This window comes from Nerophis lumbriciformis, linkage group LG01 (assembly GCF_033978685.3).
Source record: "Nerophis lumbriciformis linkage group LG01, RoL_Nlum_v2.1, whole genome shotgun sequence".
Taxonomy (NCBI): Eukaryota; Metazoa; Chordata; class Actinopteri; order Syngnathiformes; family Syngnathidae; genus Nerophis; species Nerophis lumbriciformis.
The window spans coordinates 39,488,452-39,511,613 of record NC_084548.2 but is presented as its reverse complement, the minus strand read 5'-3'; the positions used below and the strand labels follow the sequence as shown (position 1 = coordinate 39,511,613).

At 41.8% G+C, this 23,162-nt stretch overlaps 1 protein-coding gene across 1 annotated transcript in view; it reads left to right on the top strand.

The window, feature by feature from the left end:
• LOC133619845 (dynein axonemal heavy chain 12-like) overlaps nucleotides 1-13,909 on the top strand; it is a 49,563-nt gene extending 35,654 nt beyond the window's left edge. Inside the window, exons 65-74 of the mRNA XM_061981121.1 lie at nucleotides 7,383-7,523; nucleotides 7,611-7,748; nucleotides 7,826-8,059; nucleotides 8,125-8,313; nucleotides 8,437-8,540; nucleotides 8,614-8,818; nucleotides 8,887-9,024; nucleotides 9,156-9,247; nucleotides 9,345-9,412; nucleotides 13,408-13,909. Coding sequence (XP_061837105.1) covers nucleotides 7,383-7,523; nucleotides 7,611-7,748; nucleotides 7,826-8,059; nucleotides 8,125-8,313; nucleotides 8,437-8,540; nucleotides 8,614-8,818; nucleotides 8,887-9,024; nucleotides 9,156-9,247; nucleotides 9,345-9,412; nucleotides 13,408-13,598 — 1,500 coding nt within the window. The 3' untranslated portion in view covers nucleotides 13,599-13,909. The remainder of the gene's footprint in view (nucleotides 1-7,382; nucleotides 7,524-7,610; nucleotides 7,749-7,825; nucleotides 8,060-8,124; nucleotides 8,314-8,436; nucleotides 8,541-8,613; nucleotides 8,819-8,886; nucleotides 9,025-9,155; nucleotides 9,248-9,344; nucleotides 9,413-13,407) is intronic.
• Nucleotides 13,910-23,162: the final 9,253 nt, after the last annotated feature.

Below are 23,162 nucleotides of genomic sequence, written 5' to 3'. Positions count from 1 at the left end.
CTTAGCGCTACTCCCTGGCGTACTCTTGCCATTACGTCTCCCCCTTCTAGCTAAGGGTTCCGCTATTTTATTAACTTAAATTGAACATCCATCTATCAATTTCCTACCACTTATATTCCCTTCGGGGTCGCTGGAGCCTATCTCAGCTACAATCGGACATGATGTATATTATTTATGACAATTTTTTTTAGCTATGAACGTGAGTGATTCAGACCATAAACATAACAAGAACAGTGATTTAATTTATTTTACATTATTTTACCGTGCCTCCCCCACCCATTTTTTTCTGATTTTTTTCTTCAAATGTCCCATGTATTTGGAGGGTCAACCACTCTCCCTGATCTGGGGACTTTTTGTGTCGGCACCAACCTCAGATGAAATCAGTTGCGGTGTAATTGTCCTCCAGGCGTGGCTACTGCATAAAAGCGTAGCGTGAACTACAGTACAGTGCGTCTTTGAATGCATAATACAAACCTTCTGCCCCGTAGTCTGAGTGGGCAGAGTCTCTGCGCGATGGTAGCGGTTGAAGGCTTTTTGCTGTTGCATTTTCAGGACTTCATTCTTCTCCCTAAATGACTGCAGATCTGGCCACTGTGGATGTATAGCTGTCCAGATGAGATGGGAACTGGGGTCCTGATCCTTATCCCCATCATGAGCTGTGCTGGGGAGCTCCCTTGTGCAAGGGGTGTCGCTCAGTACGCCAGCAAAGCCTTGTGAAATTTCCCCTCCTTAGCGAGAAGTAACTTAATAGTCTGAACAGCCCTTTCATCTTATCCGTTGCTGCATGGATATCTAGGCCTTCTTGTCACATGTTTGAAGTCAAAGTCAGTTGCAAACAGCAAACTCATGTCTGGAGAACTGTGGATAGTAATTCAAAATTAAAACCTCTGGGCATTCAAACCTTGCAAAGACAGCTTAGCACCTGTCAATCACTTATTTTGCTGATGTGCTACTAGTCAAGTTGTATACCTCAATATACTGTAATAAATAGTCCACTAAAACCAGATCATCTCCATTTCTCCATTGGAATAGGTCCAGTCCTACTCTTTGCCATGATCTGCTTGGTAAGTCTGTTGTGATCAGTGGTTGAACTGGTGTTGGGGTTTCCATAGCACAGGTCACACACCGTTCTACCATTTGCTATTAATGTGATGTTATACCTGGCCATCATACCGATTCTCCTGCTTTGATGAGGCATTTGTTAATTTGTTGGGGGGGGTCCGTGCTGGGTTATACTGAGCCAACACAGTGTCTGAGCTGAGTTATTTCTATACATCCACAAAAGCTCTAATTTATGGCTCCTCCCATGTCCAGCTGTTGTCGCTCTTCTCCAGATCGCGGAGTGGTTTTGTCATTTCAGGGAGAAGTGGGGAAAATTTCCCCACAAAGTTAAGCACGCCCATAAAGCGCCGGATATCTGCCATGTTCTTTGGTTCTGACATGTCCTGGATTGATTTAATTTTATCAGGGTTGATGCTTTGTGCGTTGACAACGTGCCCAAGGAACTTGATTTCTGTCATGGAAAACTGGCACTTGTCATTCAGAGTGAGCCTCCCCTCTCTGAATTTTGTCAGTACCTTGTGCAGCCTGCCGTTGTGTTCAATACAGTCATTTTCTGTCATGAGAATGTCATCAGCGTGGCAGAGGACTCCATCAATGCCATCAACCAGCTGAGCGATTCTCTTTTGAAAGTGTTCAGGGGCTGATGAGATCCCAAAAAGAAGCCTTTTGAAGTAATACCTACCCTCTGGAATGATAAAAGGTGCGAGGAGTTGCGAGTCTTTCTGTAGGTTTCACTTGCCAAAACTTTGAAGTGACGTCAAGTTTTGTAAAGACTGTGGCTCCTTCCAGTCTTGCCAGTGTTTTGTCCACTGCTGGCAGTATGAGCCATTCCCTTTCCACACTGTTGTGTCATTTCCGCACAAATACGCGGTTTTCCTGTTGACTTCACAAGGGTGACCATACCTGGGCACCACTCAGTAGGTTCCTCCAGGCAGGTTATGACCCCCATCTCCTCCATTAGATTGAGCTCCTCCTTGACTTTGGTCCTGAGAGGAAGTGCCACGTGTCAAGTAGCTGCGCTAACTCCTTCAGTTCTATTTTGTATTCTCTTGTTATTCCCAAAAACACCTCCTGGAAGGCTGAGCGGAAGTGTGTGTGCGTCTTCTATGCTGTTCAGCAGGGGAATCATGTTTAGTCTCATGATTGCTGGGTAGTCCAGCAGTGGTATGGAGAGATTTCTGACCACAAAACTGTCTTTTCAATTGTTCTGTCTCCCCTCTCTATAAGAGCATCCATCTGTCCTATGGTGTACATTATTGGGGCCATACAAGGGCTTGCTGGAAGTTGACAGTGGGAAATATCTGTCCTGTGTGTGTACAAATGCGGGCACCGCAGTGACGTCTGCACCTGTATCTGTTTTGAAAGACACCGTTTCCCCATTTTTTGTCAAATGTTCTGTCCATCTGGGCCTACTCTGTAGACTCTGTGCAGCCACTGTGCCCAAATATGCTGCATCTGAGCTGACCTGAAAACTGCAAAATGTCCTTTTTTGTAGCATCTTTGCTGGGCATTCACTCCATGAATGCTTTGTTGTTTTTCCACATTTTCCACAGGGTTTGACTTGAGTAGAGGTAAACTGGTGTGAGGCTTGGGCATGATGTTGATTTGTTTTCCACTCGTAGTTATTTCTCTTGTATTTATTATGTACAAACCCCGTTTCCATATGAGTTGGGAAATTGTGTTAGATGTAAATATAAATGAAATACAATGATTTGCAAATCATTTTCAACCCATATTCAGTTGAATATGCTACAAAGACAACATATTTGATGTTCAAACTGATAAACATTTTTATTTTTGCAAATAATCATTAACTTTAGAATTTGATGCCAGCAACACGTGACAAAGAAGTTGGGAAAGATGGCAATACATACTGATAAAGTTGAGGAATGCTCATCAAACACTTATTTGGAACATCCCACAGGTGAACAGGCAAATTGGGAACAGGTGGGTGCCATGATTGGGTATAAAAGTAGATTCCATGAAATGCTCAGTCATTCACAAACAAGGATGGGGCGAGGGTCACCACTTTGTCAACAAATGCGTGAGCAAATTGTTGAACAGTTTAAGAAAAACCTTTCTCAACCAGCTATTGCAAGGAATTTAGGGATTTCACCATCTACGGTCCGTAATATCATCAAAGGGTTCAGAGAATCTGGAGAAATCACTGCACGTAAGCAGCTTATCCCTCAGGCTGTACTGCATCAACAAGCAACATCAGTGTGTAAAGGATATCACCACATGGGCTCAGGAACACTTCAGAAACCCACTGTCAGTAACTACAGTTCGTCGCTACATCTGTAAGTGCAAGTTAAAACTCCTATGCAAGGCGAAAACCATTAATCAACAACACCCAGAAACGCCGTCGGCTTCGCTGGGCCTGAGCTCATCTAAGATGGACTGATACAAAGTGGAAAAGTGTTCTGTGGTCTGACGAGTCCGCATTTCAAATTGGTTTTGGAAACTGTGGACGTCGTGTCCTCCGGACCAAAGAGGAAAAGAACCATCCGGATTGTTATAGGCGCAAAGTGTAAAAGCCAGCATCTGTGATGGTATGGGGGTGTATTAATGCCCAAGACACAGGTAACTTACACATCTGTGAAGGCGCCATTAATGCTGAAAGGTACATACAGGTTTTGGAGCAACATATGTTGCCATCCAAGCAACGTTACCATGGACGCCCCTGCTTATTTCAGCAAGACAATGCCAAGCCACGTGTTACATACGTGGCTTCATAGCAAAAGAGTGCGGGTACTAGACTGGCCTGCCTGTAGTCCAGACCTGTCTCCCATTGAAAATGTGTGGCACATTATGAAGCCTAAAATACTACAACGGAGACCCCTGGACTGTTGAACAACTTAAGCTGTTTATCAAGCAAGAATGGGAAAGAATTCCACCTGAGAAGCTTAAAAAATGTGTCTCCTCAGTTCCCAAATGTTTACGGAGTGTTGTTAAAAGGAAAGACCATGTAAGACAGTGGTGAACATGCCCTTTCCCAACTACTTTGGCACGTGTTGCAGCCTTGAAATTCTAAGTTAATTATTATTTGCAAAAAAAAAAAAAAAAAGTTTATGAGTTTGAACATCAAATATCTTGTCTTTGTAGTGCATTCAATTGAAAATGGGTTGAAAAGGATTTGCAAATCATTGTATTCCGTTTATATTTACATCTAACACAATTTCCCAACTCATATGGAAACAGGGTTTGTACTACTGCAACCATGTGGACAGGGTAACCAGCTGAGCGCAAGACTGTTTGCTGCTTTTTTACTTCTTCATTCTGTCTTTGTTGTACGATTGCTGTGGCCAAATCCATTCTGCCATTTAATTGCAGTCTATCTGAACAGCCAGCATCACGTAACCCCACAACAATCCTATTACAGATCATTTCCTCAAGCAAGTCCCCACAGTTCCAGTGTTGTGCCATCTTATGTACATCTGCATTAGAGTTCTCTGTGCTCTCCCCAACTTCCTGGCTTTTTCTTTTTCTAAATTTTGCCTGCTCATATATGACATGTGCACTCCAACAACATGTTTATCAAAATCCCCCTAACAGCTGCATAGTCTTTTAGCTGCTTCTGGGTTAGCGGTAGAGACCCCAAGATATCATTAGCATTGTCTCCAATTATGTGTAGATAAAGGGTGTTACCTGATAATCCTCCTCTTTATCTGCCTAGCCTGACACTGTCCTGAATCGTTCAAACCGTCTGATCCAGAGGTGGGTAGAGTAGCCAGAAATTGTACTCAAGTAAGAGTACTGTTACTTTAAAGATTTATTACTCAAGTAAAAGTAAGGAGTAGTTACCCAAATATTTACTTGTGTAAAAGTAAAAAGTATGTTGTGAAAAAACTACTCAAGTACAAACCTGTTTGTTTAATGATGACGGCAACAAATAATGCACAAAAACATAAAAATAGCAATGAGCAAATTCAGAACCAGGAGTATCTCTTAACCAACTAAAACAATAATATATATTTAATAATAATACATTAACATAAAAAAAATTAAGGCAAATTGAGCCACAATAACTTAACAGCACCATAGGCTCAGTAGGCAGAGATTACAAAGGAAAATAACAAGTTAGCCTTTACGCAAACCATAAACTGATAGGTTTGGGCTGCACCTGAGAACACACTGTGCACTTCTGATTGGTGTTTGTATGCATGCGTGAGTGTGTGCGTGTGTGTGTGTATCTCTGTCTGTCTATGAGGCTGCAGTGTGTTAATAAATGTCCCCACACGATGTACATTTGACAGTGATTCATAGCAGGGAAGCTAACATCAGCCTACGGTGACAGCCAAAATATCTACTAACGTTACTTACCGTACTTCCTCAAATTTGACGTTGAGTTCATGTAAGCCAGGGGTGCCCACACTTTTTCAGCAGGCGAGCTACTTTTTAAATGACCAAGTCAAGGTGATCTACCTCATATATACATATACATACACACACATATCACACACATATATATATATATATATATATATATATATATATATATATATATATATGTATATATATATGTATATATATATACCTTTAACATGTGAACAAAAACGGCATATATATGTATATATATGTATATATATATATATATATATATATATATATATACACAAACATTTATATATACAGTATATAATTTATATTTATATATTTTGCCGTTTTTGTTCACATGTTAAAGGTGTTTTAATGAATATACATGCATGTTTAACATATAGATTCCTTTCTTTCATGAAGACAAGAATATAAGTTGGTGTATTACCTGATTCTGATGACTTGCATTGATTGGAATCAGACAGCAGTGCTGATAACGTCCACGTTTTCAAATTAAGGAGAAAAAAAGTTCCTCCTTTCTGTCTAATACCACATGAAAGTGGTTGGTTTTTGGCATCTTATTTGTCCAGCTTCCATATTCGTTTTTATACACTTTACAAGAATTACATTGGCGGCAAACTCCGTAGCTTGCTAGCTTGTTTGCGCTGGCTTTCAGAGACTCTTATTTTGTTAGCGCAGGCGCGATGGAGCTGCACTTTTATTGTGAAGACAGGAACTGTGCGGTCAGTCTTTAGGCTTTTGAGAGCGGTACGGTTGAAATAAAAAAGTGTCTTTTTTCCTTCACACTTTTGATTGATTGATTGAAACATTTATTAGTAGATTGCACAGTACAGTACATATTCCGTACAATTGACCACTAAATGGTAACACCCCAATAAGTTTTTCAACTTGTTTAAGTCGGAGTCCACGTGTGACGGTCATGTGACCGCCTGGCTCTATTTGATTGGTGAAACGGAAACAAACGTCACCAGTGACTGCATCTGATTGGTGAAACAGAGTCAAACGTCACCAGTGACTGCATCTGATTGGTGAAACGCAGGCATGCATAGATCCTACTTTGCAGGTCTGTCTGACAAACCAAAACAAACAAAGCGTGCATTAACAGATCGATAAAAATTAGTAGCGAGTAGCGAGCTGAATGTAGATAAATGGAGCGGAGTAAAAGTAGCGTTTCTTCTCTATAAATATACTCAAGTAAAAGTAAAAGTATTTTGCATTAAAACTACTCTTAGAAGTACAAGTTATCCCAAAAGTTACTCAAGTAGATGTAACGGAGTAAATGTAAATAATAATGATACATGGGTTATACTTGTATAGCGCTTTTCTACCTGCAAGGTACTCAAAGCGCTTTGACACTATTACCACATTCACCATTCACACACACACTCACACACTGATGGCGGGAGCTGCCATGCAAGGCGCTAACCAGCAACCATCAGGAGCAAGGGGTGAAGTGTCTTGCCCAAGGACACAACGGACGTGACTAGGATGGTAGAAGGTGGGGATTGAACCCCAGTAACCAGCAACACTCCGAATGCTGGCACAGATGTAGCACGTTACTACCCACCTCTGGTCTGATCCATGTCTGCCACGAGCTGGATTCAAAATAAAAGGCTGCCGGCAGGGAAAAAGTTACTTGTTGCTCCATTTCAGCAGTGCAGAGTTGACGGCGGGTTAGTTTATCTCGTCGACTCACACTGTATGGCAGGGGATTAGCCTCCTGTTTTAGCCAAGTCGTGATGCACCGTCAAACGCTAAACTTCAACAAAGTGGTCGAACTGGTCCACACAGACGTTAAACTTAATTCTTCATGAGTGTAGCACTTCTGACACCATGTATTGTTGGTCTTCAAGAACAAATTGTTGCTATCTTCAATGTAAATTTATTGACGCGTCTACCTTGACATTACATGTACCACAGCGCCACTCCCTGGTGTGCTCCTTCCATTACACTGCTCTCATTCTCTCTCAATCTTTTACCAGTTTCCAGTGACCCTACTGCAAAATGGAGTAAAAATGACAAATGAACCTCCGACAGGACTTCGACTAAACATACTGCAGTCGTACATGTCGGATCCTGTTAGTGACCAAACATTTTTCAACAACTGTCCTAATAAGGAACTGGTGAGTTTGTTGCACTGTTGAGAAGTGTTTTTGTCACATATTACATCCATGTCCCTTTACTTGGGCTAACTCTGTATTCTCCTATAGATTTGGGAAAAGCTCTTGTATGGGCTGTGCTTCTTCCATGCGCTTGTTCAGGAGAGGAGGACGTTTGGTCCACTAGGCTGGAATATTCCTTATGGCTTCAATGAAACTGACCTTCACATAAGTATCAGACAGCTACAGGTAATCATTTGACGCCCAGTGATAAGAATGCAATCATAACACACATCTAAATGCATGTAATGTATCCCCCTGTGTAGTTGTTTATCAACGAATATGATGAGGTGCCCTTCGAGGCCATAACGTATCTGACGGGAGAATGCAACTATGGAGGCCGCGTGACAGACAACTGGGATCGGCGCCTCCTGAACACAATGTTGGCTGACTTCTACAACAAGGATGTGGTGGACAAACCCTCTTATCCTTTCTCACCGAGTGGTGACTATGTTACACCTCCCAAATCAACCTATGGAGAATACTTGCGTTTTATCAAGGTAAATATTCAATCACACGTTTATTAACTTGTCAACCGAGCTTGAAAAACTTTGCTGTGTATCAGGAGCTTCCAATCAGCCAGCACCCAGAAATATTTGGGATGAATGAAAATGTGGACATTTCTAAGGATCTGCAGGGGACCAGGGTGCTGTTTGATTCACTGCTGCTCACTCAAGGAGGGGGCTCTAAAGGAGGGGGTGGCTCTGGGAGTGACAACGCACTGTATGACATTGCCAATGATGTTCTCACTAAGGTATGAACAAATATATATTTTCATGTGCTTACTTTGCAAGAGTTTTACCAGCCTGAAGAGACAATAAACTTCTTCTGTTATCCTTAAATGAACTGTGTTGTTGCATTTCTTTCTTTTCACCAGCTTCCAAATAATTATGACCTTGAAGCAGCTCTCTTGAAGTACCCGGTCCTTTACAAGGAGAGCATGAACACTGTGCTTGTCCAAGAAATGGAGCGCTACAACACGTATGAACATAAACACTTTTTGCAGAATTACTGCACGTAACTATTCTGACTGTTTTACTTTTTCCCTTTCCAGGCTGTCTAGTGCGATCCGTGTCAGTCTTCAGAATTTGCTGAAGGCCCTCAAAGGTTTAGTGGTGATGGATGCAGAGCTGGAGGGAATTGCAAATAGTTTAATAGTGGGCAAAGTCCCAGAAAAATGGGCCAAACGCTCGTACCCGAGTCTCAAGCCTCTGGGCAGCTACGTTAACGACTTTTTGACAAGGCTCAAGTTTTTGCAGGTGAGGCACAATTAAATTATACGAAGATATCCTGACTAGGGTTTTACTTTAATTCTCTGTGTTTATAGGATTGGTATAATTCTGGTAAGCCCTGTGTGTTCTGGCTGCCAGGCTTCTTCTTCACCCAGGCCTTCTTAACCGGGGCTACACAGAACTATGCCAGGAAATATAACATTCCGATTGACGAGCTGGGCTTTGACTTTGAGGTCAATACACATTCCTTTAATCTCTGACACTGGTAGTCACTTAGTTATCAACATAATGGCTCATAGATTTCCTCTACTTGACAGAACTTGTTTAGCCATTCCATGTGTGATGTTGTCATTTTGTCATTCAGGTTCTTCCAATAAATGATTCAGAAACGGCTCCTGAAGATGGAGTCTACATTAATGGATTGTTTCTTGATGGAGCTCGATGGGACAAAGAAAGGTACTGTTGTCCACACCAGGTTCTCATTATTCTTTGCAGTCCAAGATGACAACCTCTAAATCCTCAAATAATTATATTGTAATGTTTCTATCATCAGTGGAGCTTTAGCTGAGCAATGTCCCAAAATCCTATTTGTGTCGATGCCCATTATCTGGATAAAACCAAGTAAGTATGCATGTCAAATATTCACTGGCGTTATACTGTTTTTTTTAGACAGCCACAGCACACAATATTTAGTTTTCATTACACTCCCAAGACATTAAAGAAAAACTCTACTTTTTTTTTCTTTGCCCATCATCCAGAATCTTTATGTGAGACAAGAATACTTGTCTTTCCCTTTTCTGTGTGTTTTAAATAGTAGAAAACTGCTAGTAATATACAGCTAACAATGCAGGTAATAGGGTTTGATATATTCCACCTATAAAGCACTACACTACACTCCATTTGCAAGGTGGCGGTGTGGAATTTTTTGTACAAAATTTCCTGAAAATGTAATCAGAATTGAGTTATGTTGCTAACAAACACACAAACAAACCCTGGCGAAAACATAACCTCTTTGGCAAAGGTAAGAAAGTCTGCCTTCTGCAAAGCAAAGTGCGCCACTTTCGTCTCAAACCAACACAGCCAGCTGGTCACGGCGCGCATCGTACGGAGGGAAAACACCAAAAGAATAAACTGTACATGGCGAAAATTACATGTAAACTAAAAATCTACTTGATAAATCTTCAATCCATCCCTTCATTTTCTACCGCGTGTCTCTCTCGATGTCGCGGGGCGGCTGGAGCCTGTCCAGCTGCACTCGGGCATAAGGCAGTGTACACCCTGGACAAGTCGTCCCCTCATAAACCGTCACCCAAAAATAATATTTGAAGCCAGCGAAGCTAAACATCAGTTTGTGAGGTATTTACATTATTAAAAGTTAAATTGTTGGTTAACATGTCTGAGTAACAGTATTTTAAAATGTCCACCGTAGAGGAGACGGTTTCTCATAAAATAAAAGTTCAAAAACACGAAACTGAAAATGATTGTTTTACACTTGTTATACTTGGTGTTTACATTGTCATTTTATAGACATAAACTGTTGAGTTTTTTATTTTAAATATTTGCTCGAAACAGTAGCTGTTGCACCACAATTATTTGCACCTAAAAATAATTTTTTTCAGTAATAAATATGAGAAGAACATTTAAGCATTATGTCTGTTTAATTACAGTAAGTGAGTTTACCCAAACATTTCTGCCACTTAATTTTACACACTTCGGCATTTTTAAGTTATTTTTTCCCGACATAAACCACAATAATATTGTGCCGTGGCCTTAATACCGTGATAATATCGTACCGTGAGATTTTGGTACGGTTACATTTCTATTCATTTATGATTTTTAGTGAAAAGGGATGAAAACCATGTGATAGGCTTTCAATATCCCTTTTGATACAAATTGTACCACTTTTGTTGCCTTGGTGCAGGCCTGATGCCGGAGGCAAAAGACCTCAGCTGAGAGAGACACTCACTGTTATCCATAGCCTGTTGGGATTTTTAGATGACATTTTCTAAAATTATAGACAAAGTGCTACATTGTTCTAAAACAATTAATACAATCAAAATGAGGGCAAAAAACAAAAGCATATGTTAATTCAGTGGTTCTTAACATGGTTGGAGGTACCGAACCCCACTAGTTTCATATGCGCATTCACCGAATCCGAACCGCAATCATTAAATGATGTTATAATAAAGATATATTTTACAAACGGAAAGTTACAGGAATGTACACATAATCCCATGTTTACATCTCATTGTGCAACATGTGAATGTTTTAGTGGGAACTAAATGCGATATCTGAAAGGGGTACAAATTATTTCCAAAGCAGGACCACTACCCAGACATATAATACTAGTACACAGTTCCATCCATCCATCCATTTTCTACTGCTTATTCCCTTTGGGGTAGCGGGGGTGCTGGAGCCTATCTCAGCTATATTCGGGCGGAAGGCGGGGTACACCCTGGACAAGTCGCCATCTCATCACAGGGCCACCACAGATAGACAGACAACATTCACACTCACATTCACACACTAGGGCCAATTTGGTGTTGCCAATCAACCTATCCCCAGGTGCATGTCTTTGGAAGTGGGAGGAAGTCACGGGGAGAACATGCAAACTCCACACAGAAAGATCGGGATTGAACTCAAGACCTTCGTATTGTGAGGCAGATGCACTAACTCCTGTTCCACCGTGCTACCCTACTTACCAATTGGTTACTGATAAATATGACAAAATTGATAAACACAAAAGTGTAGTTACCTTTTTATTTAAGAAGGAGTTTGCACTTGCCCTGTGATTGGGCGGTCAAAAAATGTAGCTGTTGGACTGCGGTACTCCACGTTACTGGTGAGAGTGTTTTCTGCCTTCAAAAACATCTGGGGCTTGAATCCTACTTGCCAGCCTCTAACACCGCTCCTAGTAGCAAACACAGTAAGTGCCCTCTTTGCTGTTGTTGTTAAGTTCTTGATGGAACGAGTGTTTGTTGCAATGCACTTTGTGAAATCATAGGGCCCAGAAAAAAAGTTACAGTAATGCTTAAAAGGACCAAAATACTGCTATTATATGTTATCATAAATGTGCCTGTTACTAGTACATGTTTTTTAGAAGGCTTTATAAACGGAGTAAATCGTATCCCCAGTATGTGCATTCTTAGCTCTAGCAATTTTTCACCATTTAGAAAAGTGAAAGATTTGTTTTTTTGTCTCACATAGGGATTGTTGATGATAGGCAAAATTGAAAACAAAGTGCAGTTTTTCTTTGGCGTAATGTTATTTTTTACTTATACTAATGTTGTACTAGAGAGGAGGCTACGCCGGATAGTCGAACCTCGGATTCAGGAGGAACAGTGTGGTTTTCGTCCTGGTCGTGGAACTGTGGACCAGCTCTATACTCTCGGCAGGGTCCTTGAGGGTGCACGGGAGTTTGCCCAACCAGTCTACATGTGCTTTGTGGACTTGGAGAAGGCATTCAACCGTGTCCCTTGGGAAGTCCTGTGGGGAGTGCTCAGAGAGTATGGGGTATCGGACTGTCTGATTTTGGCGGTCCGCTCCCTGTATGATCAGTGTCAGAGCTTGGTCCGCATTGCCGGCAGTAAGTCAGACACGTTTCCAGTGAGGGTTGGACTCCGCCGAGGCTGCCCTTTGTCACCGATTCTGTTCAAAACTTTTATGGACAGAATTTCTAGGCGCAGTCAAGGCGTTGAGGGGATCCGGTTTGGTGGCTGCAGGATTAGGTCTCTGCTTTTTGCAGATGATGTGGTCCTGATGGCTTCATCTGGCCAGGATCTTCAGCTCTCGCTGGATCGGTTCGCAGCCGAGTGTGAAGCGACTGGGATGAGAATCAGCACCTCCAAGTCCGAGTCCATGGTTCTCGCCCGGAAAAGGGTGGAATGCCATCTTCGGGTTGGGGAGGAGACCCTGCCCCAAGTGGAGGAGTTCAAGTACCTCGGAGTCTTGTTCACGAGTGAGGGAAGAGTGGATCGTGAGATCGACAGGCGGATCGGTGCGGCATCTTCAGTAATGCGGACGCTGTATCGATCCGTTGTGGTGAAGAAGGAGCTGAGCCGGAAGGCAAAGCTCTCAATTTACCGGTCGATCTACGTTCCCATCCTCACCTATGGTCATGAGCTTTGGGTTATAACCGAAAGGACAAGATCACGGGTACAAGCGGCCGAAATGAGTTTCCTCCGCCGGGTGGCAGGGCTCTCCCTTAGAGATAGGGTGAGAAGCTCTGTCATCCGGGGGGAGCTCAAAGTAAAGCCGCTGCTCCTCCACATCGAGAGGAGCCAGATGAGGTGGTTCGGGCATCTGGTCAGGATGCCACCCGATCGCCTCCCTCGGGAGGTGTTTAGGGCACGTCCGACCGGTAGGAGGCCACGGGGAAGACCCAGGACACGTTGGGAAGACTATGTCTCCCGGCTGGCCTGGGAACGCCTCGGGATCCCCCGGGAGGAGCTGGACGAAGTGGCTGGGGAGAGGGAAGTCTGGGCTTCCCTGCTTAGGCTACTGCTCCCGCGACCCGACCTCGGATAAGCGGAAGAAGATGGATGGATGAATGGATGGATGGATAATGTTTTCTGTCCTTATTATATTTACTTTGCCTTCTTTTTCCCGCCATGCAGCTAGAGACATCCCAGATGAATTTGACGGTCGCTATCTTTCTCCTCTCTACAAGACCAGCGAGAGGAGGGGAACCCTTTCTACGACAGGACATTCCACAAATTTTGTCGTTCCTATAATTTTGCCCACCATCAAGAGCCCTCAACACTGGATCAAACGTGGTGTAGCGCTACTGTGTCAGCTTGATGACTGACACCATCACCATAAAGCTGATTCTAAAAGTTATGCATTTTGTGATTGCAGCCATTGTATCATATGGTTATGGTTATGGTGTTGGTTTATTTCAGACATACATACAGATACAGTGTGATGCATCACATATTTCCAATTTCTCATTATAACATGTTTGAAAAGGAGTCGGAAGAAGCAGAGCTTCTTTAATCTTACCCCTTTTCTGTTTCATTATTATTTATCTGTTTCATTATTTCCAACCCGTATTGGTTAACTTCCTGTGCCCAATCTGTAACATAAACACATGAATAAATAAAGTACTCAATGTATTTAAGATGCCCCATGCTGCTCTCTTGTTTTTCTGTTCATGTCTAATAATTGACTATTATTTTTTCCTACATGCTTGTAAAAGCTAGTTAGCTTGTTTTTGTAGGTTTTGTACTGTCATTTCCAGTCTAAAAGTTGCTACTTTTTTCCAACGCTTTGAACCATGCGCTTTATAAAATGCTGCGGATAAATCTCTCCGATTTCTCAGATCATTCTTAAAAGCATTCATACTTTTCTCTCTGCATAGTCTTCGAAATGTTTTCCGTCTAAGAGTGTGAAAACTGCGATATGATCAGTGTTTATTGTCAACATTACTTATGAATATATTATACATAGTATATATACTGTATATTACATACAGTACATGCATGGCACAGTGAAGGTTGCCTTAATCCAGTCTGCAAAAATTTAAATAGTTGACTTAGGTATTATATATACAGTGTATATATATATATATATATATATATATATATACATATATATATATATATATATATATATATATATATATATATATATATATATATATATATATATATATATATATATATATATATGTTCAATGGTTATAGTTTCTGAGATATTACTGATAGCAAATTACATATTTTTCACCTTTTTATTGTTCAGATCCTTCGCTATTCCGACACAGAAAAGGTCCAAAAACACAGGCTATAGTGAAATTCACAAACAAGACAGTCAACGAAAAAGAAACACAAACACATGGACCACACACTGAGTATCAGGACAGAAAGGTACACCCCAGGGTCCTTGACAATGAGGAAAATTATGAAAAAATGGGAAATGTATTCGGTCAAAGTGTTCAAGATGATGTTTCTGTCTCTGAGATTAAAGGTGAACAGTCTAGCGCTGGAGGTCAGGGAAGAAAGAACCCACCTAGAGTTAGGAGAAGGCCTGTGCGCCTACAGGAATATGACATGGAAGACACAACTGATAGGCTGGAAACTAGTGTAGACTCATGTTATAGATCAGTTTGCGACATACCACAAAATTACCAGGATGCCATACGATCAACCAGGTCACGGCAGTGGATAAGTGCAATGAATGACGAAATGCAGTCACTAAAAGAGAATGATACATTCAAAATCACCCAGTTACCACCTGGCAAAAAGGCAGTGGGGGGTAGGTGGGTGTATACACTCAAGAGTAATACAGATGGGTCAGATACGTGTAAAGCAATATTTGTTGCAAAAGGTTATAGCCAAAAACAAGGCATCGATCATGAGGAAACATTCTCGCCTACTGCTGACATGACAACTGTCAGAGTAGTCATGCAAAAGGCAGTGCAGGAAGATCTAGTTTTACATCAAATGGATGTGAAAACCGCATAACTACACGCACCAATTGACTGAGGTCTATCTCGAACAACCTGAAGGTTATGATAAAAAGTCAAAAACAGGAAAGAAGCTAGTATGCAAATTAGAGAAGTCCTTATATGGTCTCAAGCAGTCAGGTCGAAACTGGAATTCTCTGTTGCATGTATATCTCACTGAAAACGGTTTTGATCAAAATCTTGCTGATAACTGCCACTACACAAGGGAAAAGGAATTAAAAAGTGATTTTGATTGTGTGGGTTGATGATCTGATAATTGCTGCTAACAATGAGGAGGTTGTGAAAAATGTCAAAGTGATGCTCACTGAGAGATTTAAAATGAAAGACCTGGGGAAATTAAACAGTTTTCTAGGGATGGATTTTAAACAGTCAGAGGACCAAGTCACAATGTCACAACACAGGTATGTGAAAAAAATCATCTCCAGATTTGGGATGCAGGATTGTAAGGCCAGAGAGACCCCATGCGAGTCAAAACTCGTATACACAGAAAATGCTGTAAAAATGGAACCAAGGATCTATCGAGAGGCAGTGGGAAGTTTGATCTATTTGGCTACTTGCACTAGACCATATTTAAAGGCCTACTGTAACCCACTACTACCGACCACGCAGTCTGATAGTTTATATATCAATGATGAAATCTTAACATTGCAACACATGCCAATACGGCCAGGTTAGCTTACTAAAGTGCAATTTAAAATTTTGCGCAAAATATCCTGCTGAAAACGTCTCGGTATGATGACGCCGGCACGTGACGTCACGGATTGTGGAGGACATTTTGGGACAGCATGGTGGCCAGCTATTAAGTCGTCTGTTTTCATCGCAAAATTCCACAGTATTCTGGACATCTGTGTTGGTGAATCTTTTGCAATTTGTTCAATGAACAATGGAGACAGCAAAAAAGAAAGCTGTAGGTGGGAAGCGGTGTATTGCGGGCGGCTGCAGCAACACAAACACAGCCGGTGTTTCATTGTTTACATTCCCGAAAGATGACAGTCAAACTTTACCATTGGCCTGTGGAGAACTGAGACAACAGAGACTCTTACCAGGAGGACTTTGAGTTGGATGCGCAGACGCGGTACCGTGAGTACGCATGCAGCTGCGGCTTCCAAACGTTTGATCGCTTGCCCGTACGTGCGTGCCGCTATGTGCATGGCACGTACGTAACTTTGGGAACTTTGGGGAAATATATGTGCTGTATGAACTTTGGGGTGGGTGAACGGTACTTTGGGCTGTGGGATTGAGTGTGTTGTGCAGGTTTGAGCTGTATTGGCGGTTTATATGGACGGGAGGGGGGAGGTGTTTGTTATGCAGGATTAATTTGTGGCATATTAAATATAATCCTGGTTGTGTTGTGGCTAATAGATTGTGTTTATTTACTGTTTTAGTCATTCCCAGCTGAATATCAGGTCGCACCCGCCTCTCACAGCATCTTCCCTATCTGAATCGCTCCCACTGCCCTCTAGTCCTTCACTCTCACTATCCTCATCCACAAATCTTTCATCCTCGCTCAAATTAATGGGGAAATTGTCGCTTTCTCGGTCCAAATCGCTCTCGCTGCTGGTGGCCATGATTGTAAACAATGTGCAGATGTGATGAGCTCCACAACCTGTGACGTCACGCTACTCGTCTGCTACTTCCGGTAGAGGCAAGGCTTTTTTATCAGCGACCAAAAGTTGCAAACTTTATCGTCGATGTTCTCTACTAAATCCTTTCAGCAAAAATATGGCAATATCGCGAAATGATCAAGTATGACACATAGAATGGACCTGCTATCCCCGTTTAAATAAGAAAATCGCATTTCAATAGGCCTTTAAGTTATGTGGTCAGTAAACTTTCCCAGCATTTTGCTGAGCCAAGTGAAGAGCATTGGAACACTGCAAAGCACGTGTTCAGGTATCTGAAAGGTACAAAAGACCGTGGGTTATATTTTAAAAAGGATGACACAGGTGAACTTGGTCTAAGTTATGCTGACTGGGCATCTGAGGTCACAGACAGACGTAGCACCACCGGGTACTGTGCCAGTTTTAGTGAGAAAAGTGCACTCATTTCATGGAAGAGTCGAAAGCAACCGACAGCTGCACTGTCTACCTGCGAGGCAGAATACATGGCCTTAACGTCAGCCGTACAGGAGTGTATTTGCAACAGTTACTCAAGGGTATTGATAAGTGTCAGTATGCACAAACCAAGATTTACGATGACAACCAAGGAGCTATTGCACTAGCTAGAAATCCAGTAAACCGGCAAAGGTGCAAACATATTGATATCAAATATCATTTCATACGTGAAACTGTGAATAGTGGGAGAATATGTTTGGATTATTGTCCTACTGACAACATGATTGCTGACTTGATGACAAAACCAATCACTAAGCTACAGCTGAAGAAGTTTGCTCAGTATTTGTTTGGCACTTGAGTGCAAGAAAAGTATATAGTGTGCCAAAATGTGTTTTGGTTGTTTTATTTTCTATCAAAAATAATGTACCACAATAAGCTAAGAGCGAGTGGGGGTGTTAAGTGTAGTACTGTTGTACGCCCTTACCCATTGTGCCCATTAGAGGTCAGTGTTTACCTCTGTGTTATCTGACACCTATGCTTCCGGTTCAGGTGTCATGAGTCTTTCCATGTGTAGAGCGGCAGCACAGTTACGTTACTGCCGCTACAATAAATATACCTACAAGGCCAAAGGTAAAATGTGTCTGATGAGAGTTTGATTACATCTCCACCACAACGCACGAAGCTGATCAAAAGCTAACACCGTATTTGCGTATGATGTCACCTAGTAGCAGCATGTAGATGCTGAAGAGTGCAGCGCCAAGAACCGAACCCTGGGGAACTCCACACGTTACCTTAACATAGTCCGAGGTCACATTGTTATGGGAGACACACTGCATCCTGTCAGTAAGATAAGAGTTAAACCACGACAAAGCTAAGTCTGACATACCAATACGTGTTTTGATACGCTCTAATAAAATATTATGATCGAAAGCAGCGCTAATGTGTCTGGTAAAATTTTAAAAAGTATAGCGTATATCAAGTGTTCCTGCTCTTGAAGAATTATCTTAAATAATAAAAAATATCGATGTAATCATTGTTGAATCGACGAGATACGCTCTTGTACCTTATATCATTACAGTGGATGTCAGGTGTAGATCCACCCATGGCAGTTGTTTACATTGAGGAGTGCTAGCTTGTGGTTAGCTATTGTATCCTCCTACGGTGTTAAATGAAGCATGTTTAGCAGGGATGATACTTGTGAGAAACTTACTTTATTTGTCGCCATGGAGGCGAGGATTAGTGATTTAGAAGTACAGTTTTTTCGGACCATAGGTCGCACCGGATAATAAGGCGCACTGCCGAGGTGCGGGTCTATTCAGATCTATTTTCACACCAAAGGGGCACCGGATTATATGGCCCATTAAAGGGGTAATACTATGATTTTTTTTCTAAATTTAAAACACTTCCTTGTGGTCTACATAACATGTAATGGTGGTTCTTTGGTCAAAATGTTGTATCGATTGTTTTACACACCATCTTCAAGTCGTCATCTGACCTTCGCTTCAGGATGCGCAGTTTTGTGGCCAGTTTTATTTACATGGCTTCGACAGCGTCCTCTCCCCGTCATCTTTGTTGTACTGGTGTAGCGTGCAAGGACGGGAGTTGAAGAAGTGTCAAAAGATGGAGCTAACTGTTTTAATAACATTTACTTAAATCAATAACGAAGCAGCATCTCCTCATCCATGGCTCACTAGTGCAACAACAAATGTGTCCCGTGAAAAACCGTGGGTGAATTATGTAAACCCACTACACCGGTAGTTTTTAGCGCTTCCATAGCAAGATATAAGTGAGAACTTTAAGCTACTATATATTAGAAATGGCAACAGCGGAGAATGAATGTCCCATAACAAGAAGATAAGGAAAAAGAAGAAGCTTATCGACTACGGTGTCGTCACGGACTACATTGGCGGACACGTGTAATCGCCCTGAGAAGGGAGATGTTTCAGTATACAGATACGAGGACACAACTTCGTTCTGCTCACGTCTGTATTGACTGCAAACAAATCAAACACCAAACATGTACAAGTACACAGTATTGTAACAAACATAAAATGCACTCCAGTATTATCATACATATTTTACATTCAAATAATCGAGTAGGTTTTCCTGTTCTTTGCACTAATAGACTTTACCTTAGTGTAACAGTATTTGAAGATGTCTCAACCAGTAAATACAAAGGTTCACCCACTACAGTAAGCTTATATTGTTTTAGTAACAAAAGTCAATTATCATTACGTAAGATTAAACAAACTACACTGAATTAGTCCCAGAAACTGTAGTAAATACACATTTCATCAGCAATATACACAGATTAATAATTAACTACGCACAGTACCTTTCTATATATTTAACACTGTTGATGCAGTTAGCATCTGCTTCGTCATCGGCAGTGCTATTAGCTTTAGCATTAGCTTGGTCATGTATAAAGCCTTGTCGACTGAAAAGACACATATCATAAAAATATACTCTTTCAAACATGTTTAAACTCTATAAAGATACATTCGGGGGTAAAACTATTTACATAAAGACACTTGTACCTGAGAAGGGAGATGTTTCAGTATACAGATACGAGGACACAACTTCGTTCTGCTCACGTCTGTATTGACTGCAAGCAGGAAGTCAGGTGTCCTCTAGTATAGCTCCCAGCACAACGCGCCCCCTGCTGGAGCCGTCCAGTACTACAATGGCTCTTATTAATGCTGGCATTACAATAACATTAGCTCCATATTCTACAAATAACGGTGCTTTACTGTTGTCATTAACAATAAACATTTTTAAGTTGCGAATATAAAATGGCATAGTAATACAACTCAAGAGCTTACTTTGCTACTTACTATCACTGTATTCTACTAGTAACTAAATTTACATCCTGTCACATACTCCCCCTCAAAATTAAATGTTGTCCTCAACATCCTTAGTGCCAAGACAGGTTTACAAGCTGGAACTCTTTTGATACATTCTGTTTTTGCACTTCAAACATGAGCAAACATGGATTTACAGGCTGGAACTCTTTTGATACATTCTGTTTTTGCAATTCAAACATGAACAAACATGGATTTACAGGCTGGAACTCTTTTGATACATTCTGTTTTTGCAATTGTTGTTGTTGTTTTTTTACTTCCATAAGTCTTCAGCAGTGGTAACTGTTTTAAGTGGGTATCAGTCTACGTTCCGTACAAGTAAAGGCGCTGGTCGTTCCATGACGACACTGGTTGTGTCCATATCTGAGGTCTTGCATAAATGAGTGTTTCAGCAATACTGTAACAAGATGGGGATCCAAATGTATCATATCGGAAGATCTTTGGTGGTCTTCGCTGTCGCTGAGGTCTCTCATATGTCACTTCTGCTTCGCTTCCTCTCTTGTTGTCCATAATAGGCAGCGGTGCACATTTCCCAGTATCAGGTGAATTGTCACTATGAACATCCTGGTTTTCCTGTTGGTTGTCATCAATATCCTTTAATGGCACAGGTGTTGCAGCTCTGCTTTGGTCAAGTTCACTAGCGTCGTGTATCATGACAGGCGTCCCTTGAGTTGGTTCTGATTGCTGAGCTGGGAGCTGATGTGGCGAGTCTATGAAATAGTAATCATCCTCATCATTGTCATCCTCTGAATCCTCTTCCACTTTATCAGTCACTGTCGTTTTCCTTTTTAGTTTCAAAGTCGGACGCACTTCAGCTTCCAGCGGCAGGTGATCACATGGCAAGAGAAGGTTACGGTGAAGAATCCTTGACTTTCCTTTCCCAATTTCGGGTCTCAGCTCATAAATAGGAACATCCTCTCCCACTTGTCGAACCACAGTATGAATAGTGTCTTCCCAGTGATTTCTGAGCTTTCCTGTGCCCCCACGAAGGGTCATGTTCCGCACTAGCACACGGTCACCTGGGTATAACACTGAACTCCTCACTTTCCCATCATATATCCTCTTGTTTCTCTGGGCTGATTTGTGTGCATTTTGCCGTGCAATTATATATGCCTCTTGCATTCCCCTTTTCCACTGGTTAACATACTCTCTGTGACTACCACTTCCTGTTTCAGTGGGCAAGTTAAACAACATGTCAATGGGTAACCTTGGAGAATGGCCATACAACAAGTAGAATGGGGAGAAGCCAGTTACCTCTGTTCGTGTGCAGTTATAAGCAAATGTTAACTTATTTAGGGAGTCTTTCCAGTTTGCCTTGTCTCTGTCTGCGAGAGTTTTTAGCATCTGCATTAGTGTGCGGTTGAAACGTTCTACTTGTCCATTTCCCTGCGGATGATACGGGGTAGTCCTTGACCCCGCCACACTACAATATTTGCTCATTTGTGAGAATAGTTGGTTTTCAAACTCACCCCCCTGATCGTGATGGATGCGTTTTGGAAATCCAAACTTAAGGGCATAATCATTAAATATTTTGTCAGCCACAGTTTTTCCAGATTTAGATGTTGTAGGGTACGCCTGTGCAAAGCGGGTAAAATGGTCCACAACTACCAAGACATACTCATAGCCACCTCTGCATCTATCCAGATGAAGAAAGTCCACTGAAACAAGCTCAAAGGGCTGCGTGGTGACAATACTTGTAAGAGGGGCCCTTGTCTCACGGTTAGGTTTTTTCTGTTTTAGGCAAGTACAGCTCATTACATATTGCTCTATGTCTCGCTGCATGTAAGGCCAGTAAAAACGGTCTCTAATCAATGACACAGTTCTGTCAGTCCCTTGGTGTCCCATTTGGTTATGTAGTTCCTTTAATACAGTAGTTTTGTGTTTTTCAGGCAATACCAGTTGTTTCCTGTTGGTAGTTTTTCTCCATAAAACTCCACTTCCATCTGTCTCCAGTTTTTCCCACTCTGAGTAAGCAGCGGCTGTGTACACTAAATGTTCTCAGTTCTTGGCGCAAGAGTCTTGTTCCAGACACCTTACTTTGCAGCACTGGCCCAATATGGGAGTCATCTTGCTGATCCTGGTATATCTGCGCAAGTGTTAACGACACAACTAAGGTATCCTGAGCACCTAGCAGGTTTGTGACAGATATAGCCATTGACCACAAGGCATTTGAATATGGCTGTGTATCTATTGCCTGAGCGGTAGCTCCAACTGCATCATAAGACATTTCTTCCGTACACTCACTCATCATAGATTCTAAGTTAACTGGCATTCTAGACAAACTATCAGCATCAATGTTCTCTTTGCCAGGGCGGTACTTAATGGTAAAGTTGAAATCAGCTAATTCTGCCACCCATCTACTCCCTGTTGCATTTAATTTAGCAGTGGACAACACATAAATCAAGAGATTATTGTCGCTGTATACTGTGAAAAAGGGTGCATAATAAAGATAGTCGCGAAAACGCTCTGTGATTGCCCACTTCAAAGCGAGGAATTCCAGTTTACCTGAATGGAGGTTGTAGTTTTTCTCTGCTGCTGACAAGGTACGTGAACCATATGCTATTACCCGAAGCTTCCCGTCCTGCTTCTGATACAGCACAGCTCCCAGCCCTTTGTTTGAAGCGTCCGTGTGGAGTACAAATGGCTGGGAAAAATCCGGGAAGGCTAGGACAGGTGGTTGAACGAGACACTTTATCAGTTGCTCAAGAGTTTGTTGATGTGACTCCTTCCATTCAATGGGTGTGTGAGATGACACCACTTTTGCACTTCCTCTTTTTGTCCACTTGCCTTTCTTAGGTCGTGACCTCTCCTCCTTCGCTGGTCCCTTGATCAGGTCGTAGAGGGGACTGGCAATACGAGAGAAGTTCTTTATATACTGACGATAGTAGCTCAACAGTCCCAAAATCTGTCTCATCTCACCAACTGTCTTCGGGTTTTTTTCTTTCAGCACAGTTACAGCGGCGGTATCAGCAGGATCCATTTTATTTCCTTCT